This window comes from Eleutherodactylus coqui, chromosome 3, assembly GCF_035609145.1.
Source record: "Eleutherodactylus coqui strain aEleCoq1 chromosome 3, aEleCoq1.hap1, whole genome shotgun sequence".
Classification (NCBI taxonomy): Eukaryota; Metazoa; Chordata; class Amphibia; order Anura; family Eleutherodactylidae; genus Eleutherodactylus; species Eleutherodactylus coqui.
Genome location: NC_089839.1, coordinates 266,852,908 through 266,873,080, shown reverse-complemented (window position 1 = coordinate 266,873,080; position 20,173 = coordinate 266,852,908). Strand labels below are relative to the sequence as shown.

Here is a 20,173-nt window from a genome sequence, read left to right as displayed (position 1 = left end):
GGGTCGCTGCCTAGCCGTGCCAACCCTCTGCAGTGTGTGCCTGCGGTTCCTCCTCATGGCAGACGCACTTCTAAATAGACATGAGGGTGGTGTGGCATGAGGGCAGCTGAAGGCTGCGCAGGGACACTTTGGTGTGCGCTGTGGGGGGGAGGGGGGGGCGGTTGGGCAGCATGTAACCCAGGAGAAGTGGCAGTGGAGTGTCATGCAGGCAGTGATTGTGCTTTGTTGGAGGTAGTGTGGTGCTTAGCAAAGGTATGCCATGCTAATGAGGGCTTTTCAGAAGTAAAAGTTGTTGGGAGGGGGGGGCCCCACTCTTGCCGCTATTGTGGCTTAATAGTGGGACCTGTGAACTTGAGATGCAGCCCAACATGTAGCCCCTCGCCTGCCCTATCCGTTGCTGTGTCGTTCCCATCACTTTCTTGAATTGCCCAGATTTTCACACAAGGAAACCTTAGCGAGCATCGGCGAAATACAAAAATGCTCGGGTCGCCCATTGACTTCAATGGGGTTCGTTACTCGAAACGAACCCTCGAGCATCGCGAAAAGTTCGTCCCGAGTAACGAGCACCCGAGCATTTTGGTGCTCGCTCATCTCTAGTAATGAAACTTATGGCCCATTTACACAACCGTAGGCGTTTTATGTGCGCCCGTAAAAATGCCTGAACGGCAAAGGGCCCGACGCACATAAGCTGAGGCCACAATGCCGTAGGGCCTGGGGAGACATTCCCCCTTCCCTACCGCCTCACCTCCTCTCTCCTCCCCTCCGGCCATTTGTAATAAGAGGGGGCAGGACAGGGGCATAGCTAAGCTCCCGCTCCTTGTCCACAGCCAGCAATTGGAGGGGGCGGAGCTATGCTCCACCCCTTCCCGATCCCTCCTATTGCAAACAGAGTCAAGGGGCGGAGAGGAGAAGGGGGAGGGAGTTTATAGCAGTCCCGCTGCTCATCTCTCTCCCACCTCTTTTTTGTTGCAGCTAGCATAGGCTCCCATAGGAATCTATGCAGGTGCTGGTGGCGGTGTTAAAGCGCCCAGTCAGGTGCTTTTACACCACGGAAATACACCCCTCTGCACTGATGCATTGTACGTCAGTGCATCAGAGGGGCAGCATATATCGGCCGGGCGTGAAAACCCAACCGATATACACCCGTGTGAATAAGCCCTTATGTTCATCTCTTCTTCTTTAGTCTCACAAGGGGACTTGAATATGTGATTGCTTGACAGCAGGGCTTAAAGGAGCTGTATCAGGATTGCAAGTTATCCCCTATCTATATCACTGCTGAGACCCGCTCTGATCTCCAGAGCGGGACTCCTGTGCCCTGGCCTGTCTGTTACTGCGGGGGTCAACATGAATGGAGCACAGGCCGAGGATGTGTGATCAGCACTCCATTCATTTCAATGGGGCTGACGGGGTGCAGGTCGGGTATCTCTGCAACCCTATTGAAAGTGAATGTAACACTGGTGCGCTTGTACAGCCAACACTCCATTCAGGCTCCTCCTCACTGCGGGAGGTGCTGTAACCCCACAGTAAGGAGGCCCAGTGACCCAGGACCCCCGATATTGAGATCAACAGGGGTCTCAGCAGTGAGACCCTCACCGATAAGCAAGTTATGCCCTATCCTGTGGATAGGGAATAACTCGCAATCTCGATACAACCTCTTTAACCCCTTATGGACCAGGCTGTTTTGTACCTTAAAGGAGATGTCCCGCGCCGAAACGGGTTTTTTTTTTTTTAAACCCCCCCCCCGTTCGGCGCGAGACAACCCCGATGCAGGGGTTAAAAAAACCACCCGCACAGCGCTTACCTGAATCCCGGCGGTCCGGCGTCTTCATACTCACCTGCTGAAGATGGCCGCCGGGATCCTCTGTCTTCATGGACCGCAGGGCTTCTGTGCGGTCCATTGCCGATTCCAGCCTCCTGATTGGCTGGAATCGGCACGTGACGGGGCGGAGCTACACGGAGCTACACGGAGCCCCATAGAGAAGAGGAGAAGACCCGGACTGCGCAAGCGCGGCTAATTTGGCCATCGGAGGGCGAAAATTAGTCGGCACCATGGAGACGAGGACGCCAGCAACGGAGCAGGTAAGTATAAAACTTTTGATAACTTCTGTATGGCTCATAATTAATGCACAATGTATATTACAAAGTGCATTATTATGGCCATACAGAAGTGTATAGACCCACTTGCTGCCTCGGGACATCTCCTTTAAGGACCAGACACTTTTTAGGGATTTTACCCATGTGGTGGTTTAACTGCCCTATTTTTTACCTTCAGCTGTCAAAATTATTTTTGCTGCATTTTTTTTTTCCGTGACAAATAGGGCGATTTTTTCATATCTTTTTTCACTTACTTTTTTTTCCAGTTTCTTTTGTTTTATTGGGGGTAAAAAGCTAAAAAAAATTATTTTTAACATTTATAGTTTGTTTTTTTTATTAGTATATTTACGCTAAAATAAAGTACGGTAACGGGTTCCTCATTTTCTTTCGGACGTTTTTATATATAATATGTATTGTTTTGGATTGCAGGCGGCAACAGTTTTGGTTGGCGTCAGCTTTGGGTTAATTTTTTTCTAAGGCTGGATTCCGACGACCGTATATCAGCTCGGTTTTCACGCCGAGCCGATATACGTGGTCCTCATCTGCAGGGGGGGAGGATGGAAGAGCCAGGAGCAGGAGCTGAGCTCCCGCCCCCTCTCTGCCTCCTGTCCACCCCCTCTCCGCCCCTCTGCACTATTTGCAATGAAAGGAGCTGGGACGGGGGCGGGGCTAAGTTTTGAGAATTAGCCCTGCCCCTGTCCCTCTTCTCCTCATTGCAATTAGTGCAGAGGGGCGGAGAGGAGGCAGAGAGGGGGCGGGAGCTCAGAGCACTGCTCCTGGCTCTTCCAGGCTCCCCCCCTGCAGAGAGAGACAATGTATATCGGCTGGGCGTGAAAACCCAGCCGATATATGTTCGTCTGAATCCAGCCTTATGTATATATTTTTATTTAAGGCCTCATTCACACGAGCATGTTTTTTTTTTTTTGTGCCTATGTGCACTGAAAACCCCTCTGTCCGCATGAGTGGAAAAAGTGTGAAGGTCAATCTTTGCGCATTAAACTTTGCCCGTTCACTGGAGCAGCTTCACAAAGGTCCTCTCATCACTGAACACTGACAGCATTGTCACAGTGTTCAGTGATGAGGGGACTGCAGCGGAGACGAAAAAATTCCCTGCCACAGCTGCTGCTGCCCCATTGAAAGCAAAGGGATGAAGGCAACCCCTGCAGCAATGATTTTCGAGAGAAGAGCTTGCAATATAAACTTGCAGATTAGTGGATGTCCGACCACTAGGACCACAACTGAATCCCAAAATGGGGTCCCACTGTGTCCCATGGTGTGGGCAACAGCAGCTGCACAGGCAACATTAACTTGGTGATCCCATGGAAGTAAATGTAGCAGTAGCGTTCATGTGCGACCGCTGCGGCCCTACACTTCAGGATGTACCAGGGTCCCTTTTCTTGGGATCAGTGAGGATCCTGCGGATGGGGGATAACTTGTAATCATGGCAAAATCTGTTTAATGGACTGGAGAATATGGCAGGTCTGGAGGCAGGACTGGGTCCAGGTCTGCAATGGCAGCCTATCTGCATTTTGCGATTGCATCACTGAGGGGCTTTTGGGCAATGGAGTAAGACCCCCTTTCTAAAGGCTTCGATGCACCGAGAGCCACAAGGAAGTTTTATGCAGGCCATACAATGCTGCCATGGAAAAAGCCATACAATGAGTGATGGGATAATCCTCTACAAGGCCACCTACTGGTATTGTCCCTGGTACCCATTGATTTTAATTGATTTTAAGACAGGAAATAGATTTGTGCTGCTGCCTTGTTTACAAGAAGAGGATTGTGCTTACTGATACGCCAGGATGGGCTTTAACCCCCCTACAGTTTAGGAAGAACTCTGTTTGTTCTACAGGAAAAGGATGTTACAGTTTAGGATGAACAGAGCTTGTTCAACTTCAAACAGCTGGAGCTCCGGTTCTATCAGTGCTACAGACACACTTTTGGTGTCATTTTTAAGCCAGGATTCATGTAATTGCCCCCATTATCAATCGAAGAATACATTTGCTCTGTGATTGTCACATATTTGAGTCTTTTTTTTTATTCCAGAAGAGGAGTAAAAAATGAGCAATGCTCATCTCATCACTCCTCTAATCTGTTTAACCCCACAGATGCCACAGTCATTGTTGACCGCAGCATTTAAACGTTTTTACAGAAAAATAGTTTAAAAAAAATGTTTTTCCCTCTTACACAATACTCTAAATATTGAAAAAAAAGAACAAAAAAATACTACACCAAAATGGTGTCCCCACATCTGTAACATCCCTATAAACTAGTATATTTATCTGGCACAGTAAATTCTGTAAAAAAAAAAAAAAAAAGAAATACAAAAGAAAATGCCAAAGTATCTGCTTTCTGTTCATCTTTCTTTCTCAAGACGAGAGTATAAAGTAATCAAAAAGTCATATTCATATCTCAAAATGTTACCAAGAAAAATTATATGTACCCAAAATTGGTTCCTCTAAAAACTAGACCTCGCCGTTCAAAATACAAGATCCCATACAGCCACATTGGGGTTGGTCTCACACGACCTAATCTGTATTGCAGATTCCGCGATCGGCGTCTGTGCGGACTCTCCTCTGTAAAATGCTGGCATTAAAAGGCACACTAGGGGATACGAATTGTGTACTCCACAGGCGGAAAAAAGGTTGCAGCATGCTTTATTTTACCGCGGAAGCCGCACGGACGGCCTCTATTGATGTCAATGGAGGCGTCCAACCCGCAGCCCATACGCAATTAACATTGCTGCAGGTACCTGTGTCATTGCTAAGCAACGGTATAGGAAATACAAACAAACAAAAAAAGTGTACTGCACATGACCGCCGGCAAGCCTCCGCAGTCATCTGCAATACAGGTTAGTGCCATACGCAGGGCCGCCGGCTGTGCTCACACCCGGAATCCTCTGTGGGCCTCCAGCATGCAGAATCTGATCTGGTTGTGTCAGCCCAGCCTGACGGAAAAATTATGACCGCTGGAGCACAAAAGGGAAAGCGGTTTGCTGGTTTTTAAGCCTAAAACCAGCTATGTCACCAAGAAATTAAAAATGGACTTAAGGCGAACAAATATATTTACATGAGACATCATTTCAAAATCTACAAGAAAAAAGTGACATTTTCACGAGGGGGTCTAATTTTAATGTGACTGTTAGGCCGGCTTCACACGGCCAATAGAATCAAGCAAGATTTGTGCATTGTGAGACACACAAATATGAACCCCAATGCAATGCTATGCAGGGAAAAAAATCGTGGCATGTTCTATCTGGCTGTGTGATCTCATAGCGCAGCTGCATTGAAAGCAATGGAAGAACTCCACGATCCTCTGCTGCGGCTGTGACTGCTGCGCCAGAGGATCCCAGTAGTGATGCGAGGCTGTTTTCATATGAAACTGCCTCGCATCCAAGGGGCTTTCCCATGAATGGCGAATGCATTATGGGGGTGGAATTCATGGCCTCATATCGTGCTCGCCCGTGTGAAGCTAGCCTTAAAGCCTTCATTGACGAATGGCTAAATGCTGCCTGTAATTGGCTGAGCGCTCAGCCAATAAGCACAGCTCTTTCAGGAGGCGGGAATTTTGAAATCCCCACCTGCTGAAAGAGCTTGACAACAGTGCAGGGGAGCCAGCCGGAAGATGTGCATGAGCGGCGGAGAGGTGAGTATATCATTTTTTTTTTTTTTTTTCACCAGCTAGGGAAGATTTTCAGGGAAGGGCTTATATTTCAAGCCCTTCCCTGAAAAATATGCTGTGGGGGTTGCTTTCAACCCACTGATTTCAAAGGGGCCAGCAGCAGCACCGCTGACCCCATTGAAAGCAATGGGATAGCATCCTGGACTTCTGCCACAGCTGTTGATCGTTGGATTTCTGCACAGCAGCGTGTTTCTTTTGCCGATACGCTGCAGCCGCCCGTGTGAGTGTCAGAAAATACGTGGCTAATGTTCGGGACTCGATCACAGCCATTCTTGATTCATACGATTTTACGGCGCACACGGGAGACTGTAAAAACGCATATGGTCGTGTGAAAAAGCCTCAGACTGGACAATCCCTTTAAGAAAAAGCAGTCCACTTTATGTAGAAATGCTTTATAATATTTATAATAGCCCATTAATAATAGATCTATTCATTACAGCAGATAATTGCTGATTGCCTCCAGTTGTCTTCACAAGATACATAATTACAGAACAACGGGCTTCTACTATAACTATGAAGCGCTGTAGAGAGCATCACGTCAGATCGCCATCCTTTAGTGTGACAGTGATGGACAAGGCACCATTCTGCTGATGAGAGGTGTCAAAATTTACTATCACAGGCGGACGGATCCACCGCAGTTTGATAGAATGATACATTTGTTGAATTTTACATAACAGCAAATACATACATAAATCATGTATGCAAAACGTAATCCTTACTTGCTGTAAATGTGATAAAGTATGACATACGAGATTAGCCGTTTACTAAATCCGAACTTCAACTTCACTTTTAGAGTGTCTATTCAAAATTTATTAGGTCGTTGCTTAAATGACATTCCATAATAAAGTGTTATTAAAGAGGAGCTGTCATCTCTCCAGACCTGCCTGTTTTAGTATACAAACCTATTCCCCTAAAAGGGCTGTCAATTTGTAAAGTATTGATGGCCTATCCTTAGGATATGCCATAGATAGCAGATTGGTGGGTTTGGTCAACTGTTCACCAAAGCCAGCAGGCTTATGTACTGAGCTGATTTTTGCAGGTAGCAGACAGCTCCGTTCTTACTGTAGTGGCGAATCTTAGCATTGCAGGCCACGTTTCTATTCATTTCAGTGAGAACGTAGACTGCAATACCAAACCTGGCCACTACAGTAAGAACAGAGCTGTCTACTTCTTGTAGAAAGCACTTCAATGTAGGAGTACACTGGCTTGGCAGAAAAACTGATCAGTGGGGGTCCTGAGTGAGACCCCTGCCAATCTGCTATTGATGATTTGTCCTGAGGATTGGCCATCAATGGTTTACAACTCCTTTAAACATAAAAATTCTGGAGTATCATGTCTTAGAACTCTGAGTTGTGCTTTTCCTTTGTTATTCCTTCCGGAAATGTATGAATAAATTGATACCTCAGTTATTTGCTTGGGTTTGTCCCTGCACACTGGGACATTGTCCAGTCAGTGCTGACAGTGCCAGTCTGTGCGGAGACACGTTGACAAGGATAACGGTAACATCCAGGTCTCATTGGAAAAATAATAAAGGAACAGCACAATGCAGAATTCTAAAGGTGGCTTTTCACAGGGCAACGATTGTCCAAATAGTCCGTCAATAAAGTGAATGTAAGCAACAGCTCCTCCATGTAAATATGGCCACCAACTGCGTAACAAGCAAGAGTTCATTTATAAGTCACTAGTCACTTTGTTTCATCTCACCTAGAAATGGTTGATTACTTATTGTCTGGTAGGAACAGGTAATAATTTGTCTTTTAGAGATGAGTGAGTATACTCGCTAAAGCACATTACTCGAGTGAGTAGTGCCTTAGCCGAGTATCTCCCCGCTCATCTCTAAAGATTCGGGGGCCGGCGGGGGAGAGCAGGGAGGAACGGAGGGGAGATCTCTCTCTCCCCCACTCCCCGCCGCAACTCACCTGTCACCCGCGCCGGTCCCCGAATCTTTAGAGACGAGCGTGGAGATACTCGGCTAAGGCACTACTCGCTCGGGTAATGTGCCTTAGCGAGTACACTTGCTCATCTCTATTGTCTTTCAATGATTAGCCAACAACTTTGCAAGAAGGTGTGCCCTTATTTCTTCCTGCCTTTTTTGGAACATTTCGCCCCCTCCCCCCCTCCCGCTTAACATTCATTGGTTCCTAAAAAGACATAAATATGTGCAAGGGATCTTCGACTGAACAGTGCCTGCTGGTCTTCGAAAGAACACTGGCTAGTTTTGGTCAACTAATGTGAATGCATTGGGGTGGGGTGGGGGTGAAATTTCAGATACATGCCCACCAAAGAACCTCACAACCCTGAACTAGTCAACAAATGATGATTCGACCTGTGGAAATACTCCCAACAATGTGTTCAGTGATGGTGAAATTCAACAAGTGGACAACTATTGTGTAAAAGTCCACAAACAGCGGTTGTTCGTACACTTCAAGGGACTATTTCAAGGGACTATTCAGATATTAGTTGTCCTGTGTAAAGCAACCAGAAGGAAGGATGTTTCAGAATAGTTTTGTTTAATGGGAATGTACGTATTTTCTAAAACAGACATGTTGGAAGAGGTGATAGATCAACTTTAACCTCTTAGGCCTCTTTCACGCGGGCTACAAAATCATTGCTACAAAACGCATGTATGTGAGGCTCATGGTTTCCAAAGGGTTCTTTAAGGCTACAAAACATCTCTCATGTGAAAGAACCCATTGGAAACCCCGGGCTTTACATTGTAGCCATGATTTTGTAGCTCGTGCGGATGCAGCCTCAGACTGCATCCACAGGGGTTACAAAATCTCGCTACAAAACATCTCTCATGTGAATGAACCCATTGGAAACCATGGGCTTCACATACATGTGCTTTGTAGCAATGATTTTGTAGCGAGATTTTGTAGTGCGTGTGAAAAAAACCTTAAGGACCAAGTGCGGTAAATATACAGCGCTTGGACCTGGGCTTTAGGCCTCCTTCACATGGGCGACAAAGTTGCGCAATTTTGTCATGTTGCGATAATGCTGCAAATCGCATGTATGTGAAGCCCTATAGATCAATTCACACGTGCAATGTTTTGTAGCATGCGACATCCCGACACAAACCCCTTGCAGGTCCCGCGATATGCGTGCGACTCATTGGTAGCCCATGTTTTCCTGTGGAGCCTTCCCCTCTGTTGCACCACACGAAAATGCATTTTCGTGCGGTGCAATGCAACTTTAACAGTAGGAAATTCTACTGTCAAAGCCTTAACCTAAGCCCTAGCTGCAGGGAAGATAGCGTTATAAGCGCTGTCCAGCGCCGCTGTAGCCTCTCCCCGGGTCCCGGCACTATTCTTCTTCATCTCTTCTGGCTGGGGATTGAAAAATCCATGTCTCCTGGAAGTGCTGCCTCTGATTGGCTGATGCTTAGCCAATCACAGCCAGTTATGAAGCACTGGCTCTGATTGGCTAAGCGTCAGCCAATCACAGCCAGTGCTTCCTGGAGGCTGGGATTTTTCGATCCCCGGCCAGAAGAGATGAAGAAGACCAGTCCCAGGGACAGGAGGAAGCTGCAGCAAAGCCCCGGACAGCGCTTCTAAGGTGATGTATACTTATTTATTTATTTTTTTGCAGCTAGGGTTTATTTTCGAGGGAGGGCTTATATTTAAAGATCCCCCACTCCCTGGAAATCCTCACATGTGGTGCTACAAAGTTGCATGACTTTGTAGTGCTACAAAATCAAACCACAGCGATATCGCACATACCAGCGATGCGATAATGCTGTGATTTTCTCGCAGCGATACCGTGTCACCCCTATGAACAAGGCCTAATCCCACTTGATAGCAGAAATACGGCGTGAGATTAAAGCCTTTGCTCCTGCAATCAAGCTTGTGCCTTCTTCTTTCCCTTGTACACAGCGCTCAATGAACGCTATGCACTAAAAAGTGAAAATGGAAGTATAACTTCCACTACATGTGCCAGTGGTCACATGACCGCCAGGATCCCTTGCTGAAGCAGAGCTACAGGGTCCTTGCAGACCCTGATCAGCTCTGTTAGTGACTATGTCACTACAGGGGGATGGTTTTCCCTGTAGCTGAGCTCCTATGGATGCACCAGCTACAGGGAAAAAGTGTCAAATATAAAAAAAAGACAATGAGAATGACCCCCAGGGGTCTTATATGATGTCATGGGGGGACATAGATGGTAAAAAAAAATACTTACATAAAGAAGTAGAAAAAAATTACAAAATAAAATAAAAATGTATACATAAAAAGAAAAGCCGTCGCCAGATACACCCGTAATCCCAAACCATGCATATTATATATCAAAACGTCCGAAACAAAATGAGGAACCCGTTCCCGTTCCCGTACTTTACTTTAGTGTAGATATACTAATTTAAAAAAAACAAACATAATTGTAAGTAAACTATAATTGTTCAGTGAAGAAAGAGGTAAAAAAAATTAGCCCTGTATGTCACGGGGGGGGGGGAAAAAAACGGCAAAATAAATTTTGGCAGCTGAAGAAAAAACAATAGGGCAGTAAAACCACCACATGGGTAAAATCCCTAAAAAGTGTCATATGGTACAAAACAGCCTGGTCCTTAGTTAACACTGCGAAATCACGCAGTTATATGCATGATTTTGTGTTGATGGGGTATACATTTGCGCACCCCCATAAACTGCTATGGTGTTTGGGTGAGCAAATGCACACAAAATAGAGCACGGTTCGTATTTTTTCGCCCGACGGAAATGCAATAGAAGCCAGTGGATAGCAGCGATCACGTAAAAGTAAAAAAAAGGCAAAGCTTCACCTCCTGTCATGGATCCGATCCGTGAGGGAAGGTGAAATTACTTACTTAAGGCCTCCGGCGATGTCCCCAGATGGGATCTTTATCTGCGGACCTTTCCCCAGCTTCGGCGAATATGCCCGTCGGCAAAGTGGCGGACCAAGTGCATAAGCTGGAGAGGGCCCGGGAAATTATGAAATCTCCTTGCTCCTGGCTACTAAAGGTAGCCGAGAGCCTGGAGCAGTGACTGCGAGCTGCAGTGAGCGGTTCCCGATCGCGTGATCGGCGTTATGCAAATGGATAAAGTTAAAAAAAGTTGACGTTTAATGCTCCTTTCAGTTTTGTGCATACAGACATAAGATTAGGGCCACATGTTTCTGAACACAGAACAAACAGGGGGATCCATTTTGGGGTGCAAGTCTTCATTCCTATGTATGCTGTACAAAAAAACAGTTTTTAAAATTACACAGTTGCCAAAAAAAAGAAAAGGCATAATTTTTTCCTTCTGTTTTGCTTAGATTTATTCAAAAGCTGTGGGGTCAAAATACGCAGTACACAGCACACTCCATTCCAGATACGGAGATTTTCCTCCTGCAGCAGATCACATTTTTTGCGTTGTCTCTAGCTGAGGATAGGCGTACATTAGCTACGATGTCCGTTTTTGAAAGCGTATGCAACACAATCTCCGGGGGGCAGGTGCCATTTCTAAGTTGTACTCCAATTTTACGACACCGCGGGGCAAACTCTTTTACATGACCAAATGGGAGGAGGAATTGGGAGAGGAGATACCAGTGGCACAAAATAGCTAAAGCTACCTCAAAGCTGTCAATCAATGTATCAATCACAGAGGCAGGTTATAAACGTCTTATGCGATGGTACCTGACCCTCAGAGGCTCTCTAACATGTTCCCAGGGGCATCGGGTTTATGCTTTCGAGGTTGTGGTGGGCAGGGCATGTTCTTACACGTTTGGTGGAATTGCCCCAAATTACGACGATTTTGGATGCAAGTTTATAATTTGATATTTTCCATCACAAATTTAAATTTAAGTAAGTCCCCTTGGGAGGCACTTCTGAGCAGGAGGATTCCGGATATTCCCAAACATCTGTCCCAATGGGTCTCCCTATGCTTTTTATCGCGTGCTCCTGGAGGAAGGCGTCGGTTGACCTCGTTAAGGTTAAACTGTTGTGGATAATGATTAACGAGAAATTGGCCTCCCTCCTAATGGACTGGAAGGAACTTTTTGAACGCACCTAGGCTCCTTAGAATGAATACTCCCTAAGGCCTTAGTCAGACAGGCGTTTTTTCGCGTGATTTGCGCATGTGCATGCGTCCGGCAATTTTTAAAAACCATTGCTTTGCAATGGTATCGGACACATGAGCGCTTTTTATGCGCTCGTCCGATAAATTATAGAACAGAAATCGCAGATCGCACCTATCTGCGATCTGCGATTCCTGTTCTCTTCTCTATATGCGCTCAATAGGGCCGGCGGCAGCAGCACCGACCCCATTGAGAACATATAGAAGACAAATCATTCTTCTCTGCCACAGCTGTAACAGCTGTGGCAGAGAAGAACGCTGTTTGCCCATTGAATTCAATGGAGCCGGCAATACAGCCGGCTCCATTGAAAGCAATGGGCTGCCGGCGAGCGCGGGATGAATTGTCGGGAAGGGGTTAAATATATAAGCCCTTCCCTGCAATTCATCCAGAAATGTGTAAAAATAAAAAAAAAATGTATACTCACCTTTCCGCTGCAGCCGGAGTTCAGCCGCGGCTGCCGGCAGTTCTCCTGAACTGCTTCTCTATAGTATTCAGCAGCCGGGGCTTTAAAATCCCCGCCTGCTGAATGAGCTGCCTCTGATTGGTCACAGCCTGACCAATCAGAGGCAGCTCTCACTCACGAACCCATTCATGAATTCATGAATGGGTGAGTGACTGCTGCCTCTCATTGGCTCAGCGCAGGGACCAATCTGACACCTTCAAGCAAAATGTCAGTTCTGAAAGCCACCGGCTGCTCTTTTCGTTTTGGGCCCCGTTGTCCATACAGATATAAGATTAGGGCCACAATGGGTATGTCTCTGAACACAGGACAAACAGAGGTATCCATTTTGGGGTGTCAATCCTCATTTTGATGTGCACTATAGAAAAAATTCTGACTTTAAAATGACATATTTGCAAAAATATGAAATTTTATTTTTTCTCCTCTAAATTGCATTAACTCCTGAAAAGCAACTGTGGGGTCAAAATACTCCTGACCCCCCTCAGTGAATACATTTTTAAAATAGGGTCATTTGTGGGGGTATCTATCATTCTGACACCTATGAGTCTTTGCAATCTTGGCTTGGTGTAGGAAAACAAAGTATTCCTCAAAATGTTAATAATTAATGTTAAATTTGTATGTCTCCTAAATGGTTAAAAAAACTTAAAGTCGTACAGTATGTTTGCACAAATGTGAGATATTGCAGTTGAAAATGTGAAAAAATTTAAATTTTTTCAAAATTTTCCTAATTTTGGCACTTTTAATAAATATACACAAATTCTATCTATTTTTCACTCCCTAAATGAAGTACAACATGTGGTGAAAAAACAATGTCGGAATCACTTGGATATGCAAAACCTTTATGGAGTTATTCAATGTAAAGTGACACATGTCCGATTTCCAAAATTTGGCCCAGTCATTAAGACGCAAGCAGGCTTGGTCAGTAAGAGGTTAATGTCTCAGTGTGATACACAAAACATGCAATTTGTACTTGGCCTAAAATTTCCAGCGCTCGCTTGAATGAGAGTTCCTGTCTCGACTTTTCATGACTGAGATGGAAAATCCCTGTCCTCTGTTTCCCACCACCTGTTGTGTACAGCCAAGTGCTTCTGTGCGCCGTTTGCACAAATTTCACACGATTTTCTTGCCGTTTGAAAGTGGCTTTACGGAAACAGCGTGCATTGGGAACTAAAGCTGAAGAACGCGACTGTTTTCGTACTTACTGGTAACTATGACAGTGGTTTCCCATCTTTGCTATGAAAAGCTGAGCTGGGAATGCCCCCTTAAGCTTTTCAAAGCACCAACAAAAAGGCACCGAGGTGTAAATTTGTGAGCCTGTATTCCAAAAGTCCAATTTTTTGGCATATGTCAGCTCAATAGTAGCCGGAGGGTGCCTTCACACTTGGAAAAATTCCCTGTCATTGTTACAAGGCTTGTATAAAGAGTTTAACAGTGATTTGAAGGAATGCTGCCTTCCAGTAGGTGGCGCTGTGAAGGTATTGTTCCATCTCCCTTAGGGCGCCCACCCACTGGCGTTTGCGTTTTCCGCGATTTACCGCGATTTTTCAGCGCGTTTTTCGCTGCGTTTTTCGCGGCGTTTTCGCGGCTTTTCCATTAATTTCCATTGACTTTCATGGGTGCATTAGGAGAAAAATAAGGACACATATGCAACTGACAGTTCCTATGTTAAAAACGCAAACGCAACGCAAAAAAAAACGCCAGTGGACAGGAACACATGTTATCTCTATGCCTGTGCAGGAAAAACGCAAAACGCAGGTAAAAAAACGCCAGTGGGTGGGCGCCCTTACTTGCAAAAAAAAAAAAAAATCACATGTGAAAACACAGAATTATGAAATCAATGACTTTCAATGGCTTTGCCAATAGGACATTCTAATGTTAAAATCGCATCGCATGAAAATCGCAAGTTCTTGCTTTGCGATGCGATAAAAAGGAGGCTCCATAGGGAAACAATGGGAGCTAAAAAAAAATAAAAAATCGCACAGCGCAAAAAGATAGAGCATGCCGCAACATCACATGAGTGAAGGAAACCATTGAAAATCATTGGTTTCATAATCCTGTCTTTTACTTACTCTAGCATCGCGTGACAATCATGTGAAACCACTAGAGATGAGCGAGCGTACTTGGCCACGCCCCTTTTTCACCCGAGCGCCGCGATTTTCAAGTACTTCCGTACTCGGGCGAAAAGATTCGGGGGGCGCCGTGGGTGAGTGGGGGGTTGCAGCGGGGAGTGGGGGGGAGAGGGAGAGAGGGCTCCCCCCTGTTCCCCGCTGCTTCCCCCCGCTCCGCCATGCCTCCCCCCGCCCCCCGAATCTTTTCACCCGAGTACGGAAGTACTCGAAAATCGCGGTGCTCGATCGAGTAATTACTCGAAACGAGTAGGTTCGCTCATCTCTAGAAACCACCCTTTCTGCGTTTTCGCTTTTTTTTATCCGCCCCGTTTCCCTGTGGAGCCTCCTTTTTATCACATCGCGATTTTCATGCAATGTGTTTTTAACATTACAAACTCCTATTGTCTATTGTAAAAAAAAATTGCAAGTAACGGTGAAGTTTTTGCAAGAAATGAACAAAATTGCAATTTTGCCGCGATTTTCTTGTGACAATATCGCGATGCTCAGTGTGGAGGAGCCCCGAGGGTCGATGGAAACGCCTCGTTAGTATAAAGATTTATATTTTTGACAAGCCAGAAATGTGGTATAAAATGTTTTTCCACATTTGGGCCCAATCTTTGAGCAGATGCTGCTGCACTTCAGATGAGATTGGGAAGCCCGGTTGTACGCTCGCCAAACGTACACTTATTTATATCTTTCACAGCTTTTCCTGTGATGAGAGGATTTAGCTGCTTCTGCTTTCTAACAATATTCCTGGACGGAGCTAATCTCCGCTGGTAGATTATCCGGCACGCTCTAGTGAGTGGATCTGTCCTCCCACTGCTTGTCTGTGTAATTCTTGGTCTTGCCCCGAGTCGCCAACCAGAGCAGTGCGTTCAAATGACGCTAAAATCCTCAACAACTCTGTAACATACTTGTGCAAATTTTGGCAAAATTTTGAGCATGGACTTCAACCTTTGTAATCCCAAGGATTAAAACAACGACGAAACCTAATCTAAACCTAAATCTGCTCAGATATTTTCTGTTTAGTGTTCTGGGGATCCAAAAAAACTTTTCACTTGTGTTGCACCGAAGTTTGTGGTTGAATTTTGAGATGTCAGTCCAAGGGCTCGCAAGAGTCTGACGTGATTGCGCTCTGAATGGAGCGCTATCATGTGTTCTCGCTAGTGTTTCCGCGCTGCTTACTGTACTTTTTGCGCTCCCAGGCCCTTTCAGTTTGGCGTATTATACGCCTGTGCCCTTATTGAACCGTCTAAGTAGCCTAATTAGTCCCTGGTGTTATCAATTAACACTGCGAAATCGACAGTTACGCAACTCCTATTGTGCCTTGTGTGCGCAAATACACACAAAATAGAGCATGGCACAAATTTTTCAACCAACAGAAATGCGCATGCAAATAGCTGAATGTGAAGGAATCCAATGAAATCAATGGGTTGTATGGTCAGCGGTTTGCGCAAGCGATTTTGCACACAAAAATCCCCCGTGTAAAGGAGCTGCAAAAAGGAATTCTAAGGCTGGGTTCACACGGGGCGGATTCCCAGCAGAAATGTCGCGGTTTGGCCGCAGCAAAAACCGCGACATTTCCGCCAGGAGAACCGCCGCGGAAAAAGCTGCGCCGGCTTTGAAGCAGCGCGGTCGCTCGCTCTTCCGCTGCGGCCGGTGCTCCCATAGAGGAGAGCGTGGCCGCAGCGGGAAAAAAAAATAGACATGCTGCGGCAAATCCCCTGCGGCTAAGCCGGCAGAAGCCGCTGCTGCGGCACAGATTTGCCGTCCCGTGTGGACGAGATTTCTGAGAAATCTCGTCCACATGGCTGGCTAATCCCGGGATTATCGGCCGCATGCGGATTTGCCATGGCGAAATTCCGCACGGAATTTCCACGGCAAATCCGCCCCGTGTGAACCCAGCCTAACCGTTGACACTTATGGCGTGTTCTTAAAGGGCTTGTCTAGTCATCGATCAACATCTCTTCAATAGAGCTGACTGTAGTAAAATAGTATTTACCCCTCCGCTGCATCCGGGATCCAACACTGCAGCCCCACTGTGGTCCCGGCATTTGTTATTACAGCTGACATCACTGGGAATCAGGTGATCACTGCAGCATCAGCGCTCGTTCTCCTGACATAAGCGCTCCCACTTCACACTGGCGAGCGCGATGTGGGACTATGATTCATGGCCCAATATCGCACTCGCCAACATTCAATTTCCCCGTGGATTTCAAGGCGTTTGTTATCTCAAAACCACCTCGCATCACTTCGGGGAAGTAGCGATCCTCTGCCATGGCCCCATTCATATGCATATTAGTGCAAGATTTGTGTGTCCCGCAACACAGATATTGCGCGATTTTCTTAGCCGTGTGAAGACGGCCTAAGAGCCTTGATGCCAGAAGTTCAGGAACACAATGCTGAAGCCTTTGATTGTCTGCATCGGTCACCTGACTTCCGGTGACGTCAACTGTCATAACAAATGTCTGTTCCTCCAGTAGGTAAGGTGGGAGTCCCATCTATCAGACATTTATCATGTATCCTACTGATAATCCCTAAAGGTCCACAGTGGTTTCCATCATCCAGTGTCAATCATACCAACCAATGGACAAGCTCCGAAACTTGAGGGAGTGATTGTGGATAAAGGGGGTATTCCGGAGACTAGACATTTTTTTCAATATTTTACCCATCCACCAGATATGTGCAAACTGATAGATTGGTGAGGGTCCAACCACTGGGACCCCTACCGATCCCAAGAACGGGATTCTGTTTCTGCATTTCTCAATTCAAAGGGGCTTTTCCCACCCAAAGTAACGTCAGAGTAAACGGAGCACTGGCCACGCATTCGCGACTGCTCCGTTTATTTCAATGGGGCTGACAGACATACCTGAGCACTTTGTACCCTGAAAACTCTGGCTGTTCCTTTCAAATTGAATGGAGTGGCACTGCGCATACATGACTGCCCCTCTATTCAATCTCCTCCTCACTGCGGGGGGCAGTGAGGGTGCAGGACGCTCACAGTGAGCAGGAGGAACAGGGAAATGGAACCCCATTCTTAGGATTGGTGAGGGTCCCAGTGGTCAGACCACACCAATCTATGGCTGGTCTCACACATGACCCGATTTCAGTTGTCACTCAAGAGGATGATCTGCGGTATTCCACGCCTATTGGAAGAATAGAACAGTCGCATATCTGCTCAGATGAGCAAATAGTGATTGCGATTTCCGTGAGTGGATTTAAAATGGCAACATATTCTATTTTTCGTTAGGCTCCACGCAGACGACTTCCATTGAAGCCGTCCGACCCGCGGCCCATCCGCAAATAACATTGTGATGACGTAGGAAAAACAAAGATTTAAAAAAAAATCTGTACTGCGCATGACAGGAGGCGAGCACCCGTGGTCATCCGCAATACAGAAAAGTAAACGTACGCAGGGTCGCCAGCCAGGCAGAGCCGGACTCCAGTGAGGGCTCCCACATGCAGAATCCGACCTGCCCATGTGAGACCCGCCTTACAGTTTTCCCCTATCCAGTAGATAGGTGTTAGAGTTCTAGTACCACTACAGCAGACGTCCCACAGCCATCTTTTTCCACTACATGTGAACATGAGTTGCATTAACCCCTTCACTTTAATAGTTAACATTTTTCACTTGGTTTTTCCGCATATTTCTGCAACGTGTGAATGCACCCTAAGGCTGGCCATCCACGGACGATTTGTCTTAGCGTGACCCGCACGCGGAGTACGCATTACACTCTTTCCATAGGATGACTATGGGAAGCTCAGTCCCATGTACACGAGTGGAAAATCACTTGCAATTTTCTGCTTGTGTCTAAAAATTGTGGCATGCCGCGATTTACCACAACTCTCCGTGATGAACCCATCATTAAGATAGGTTCCTCGCGGAAAATCCTGGTGTAATTAGTGCTCCCAGTGGCGGAATATTGCAACGCCCATGGACAGGTGGCCTAAAGGGGTATAATGATATTTTTAACATTGGTGGTGGTGGAGGTGTAGAAAAAAAACAACAAAAAAACCAAGCACATATTTGCCTCTCACTGCGCGCTGCTCCCTCGCCACTGCTGGCCACTTCTCTGGTCCTCTATTTACATAGGCTGCAGCTGTCACATGGGCTGCTTACCCACGTGACGGCTGCAGCTGTCACATGGGCTGCTTACCCACGTGACGGCTGCAGCCAATGGGAGGCCGGCAGGAACGCTATCAGTGACATCCCGTATACCTGCCTCAGGGCTTCTACATTAGAAGCCCACTTGACAGGTTTACGTGAGGTCACCTGGCCGGGTGGCGTTACCTGTCAAATGCCGCAGTGCCGGACCACCACATTGGCGGTCTGTTGCCCCAGTGCATATATTTATTTGAGATAGTTTGGGGCACGGGGAGCTCAATACTATATAAAAGAAATAACTTGGAAAACCCCATAACAGCTGGAGTGGGGGTGTAGAAAGAATACAAAGCGCGCTGGAATCCTTGAGGAGCGGCTGTAGACGGAAGGCTCTCGTTAATACAATGTAGTGCAGACAGGTTACAGTATCTGCAATGCATCGCTTGCTATTTCGGTAAGGTAAATAAATCCGCCGGTACAGTATGTATAATCAATCCCTGCTTCAGATATGCTGGCGCGATCCAAGGCAATAAGTTAGTGTCAAGGAGCATCAACAATGCAGCATTTTAGAGGACTGCTTGAAAGAAATGCGCTGTTGGCACTGGAAGTAATGTGAGCTATAAAGTGAAACCTAAGCGTATTCTAAATTTGAAGCTTGCCATACCTAATCTCTTCTCTCGTAGGTTACCATGCCTAATTTCAGCCCACTGACACTGTGCATCTCTGCAACGAGCTTCGCCATCTCTCAGTTCCTGTTTCACGTAGGAAGCTGTCGGCTCTCAACGCGTTTTACTTGTGGCTTCACCAAGCTCAATGCAAAGCAGAAGATTGAATGGAATTCCAGGTACAACTGAGAAGTAGAAGGGATGTCTGATGTATCACACAGTACTAGGTTCAGTCTGCACGATATCGCAGTTGTAAATGTTAATGCATTTTTTTGTATTCATGAACCTCTAAAATTGGATGATGTTGTTTCTGTGATGGTTGATTGGTGGCCCTTTGTAAATATCTACGCAGAAGAGATGGGGTTGGCATAGCTCTACAACATCAGGCAGGCCACACAAGCATCAGGGAACTTCATGGCTAGTCCATTGTCAAGGAAAAAACTCTGCTGTCTTGCATTGTAGGAAATATAATGTTCACACAGTAGTTTTATGTAGATAATAAAGGGCCTTTGACATGGGCAGATGATTGGAAATGAATAGAGGCAGGACCACTTTTTAAAAGTTTGGTTGGGCCAGTTTGCCAAATTTTGTCAAAAATTTGGTTCAGTTCGAATTAGCTCGAACCCAACAAGAAGTTCATAAGAATCCCTAAAGCTAGTATAGCACAGTGGTGGTAGTGCTTGTACTTCAATGGATGTGACTCAGGGTTAGCACTGTTGTCTTGTAGTGCTGGAGTCCTAGGTTCAAATCTCACCAAGGACAACATCTGCATGGAGTTTGAATGTTCTCCCTGTGTTTGACCTTTTCCGAGAAGGAAGAAGCATGGCGGTTTAGTGGTTAAGCACTGTTTTGTAGTGCTGGAGTCCTAGGTTCAAATTTGATCAAGGACAGCATCTGCATGGAGTTTTAAAATCGATACAGATGTTATCCTTGGTTAGAGTTGAACCTAGAAGTCCAGCACTGTAAAGCATCATTGCTACCACCACCACCTTCCTAGACGGTG

General features: G+C 46.1%; 1 protein-coding gene across 1 annotated transcript in view; it reads left to right on the top strand.

Moving 5' to 3' along the window:
* The window catches only part of TLCD4 (TLC domain containing 4), a 78,087-nt gene that overhangs the window by 19,933 nt on the left and 37,981 nt on the right, over nt 1-20,173 (top strand). Inside the window, exon 2 of the mRNA XM_066597388.1 lies at nt 19,189-19,349. Coding sequence (XP_066453485.1) covers nt 19,195-19,349 — 155 coding nt within the window. The 5' untranslated portion in view covers nt 19,189-19,194. The remainder of the gene's footprint in view (nt 1-19,188; nt 19,350-20,173) is intronic.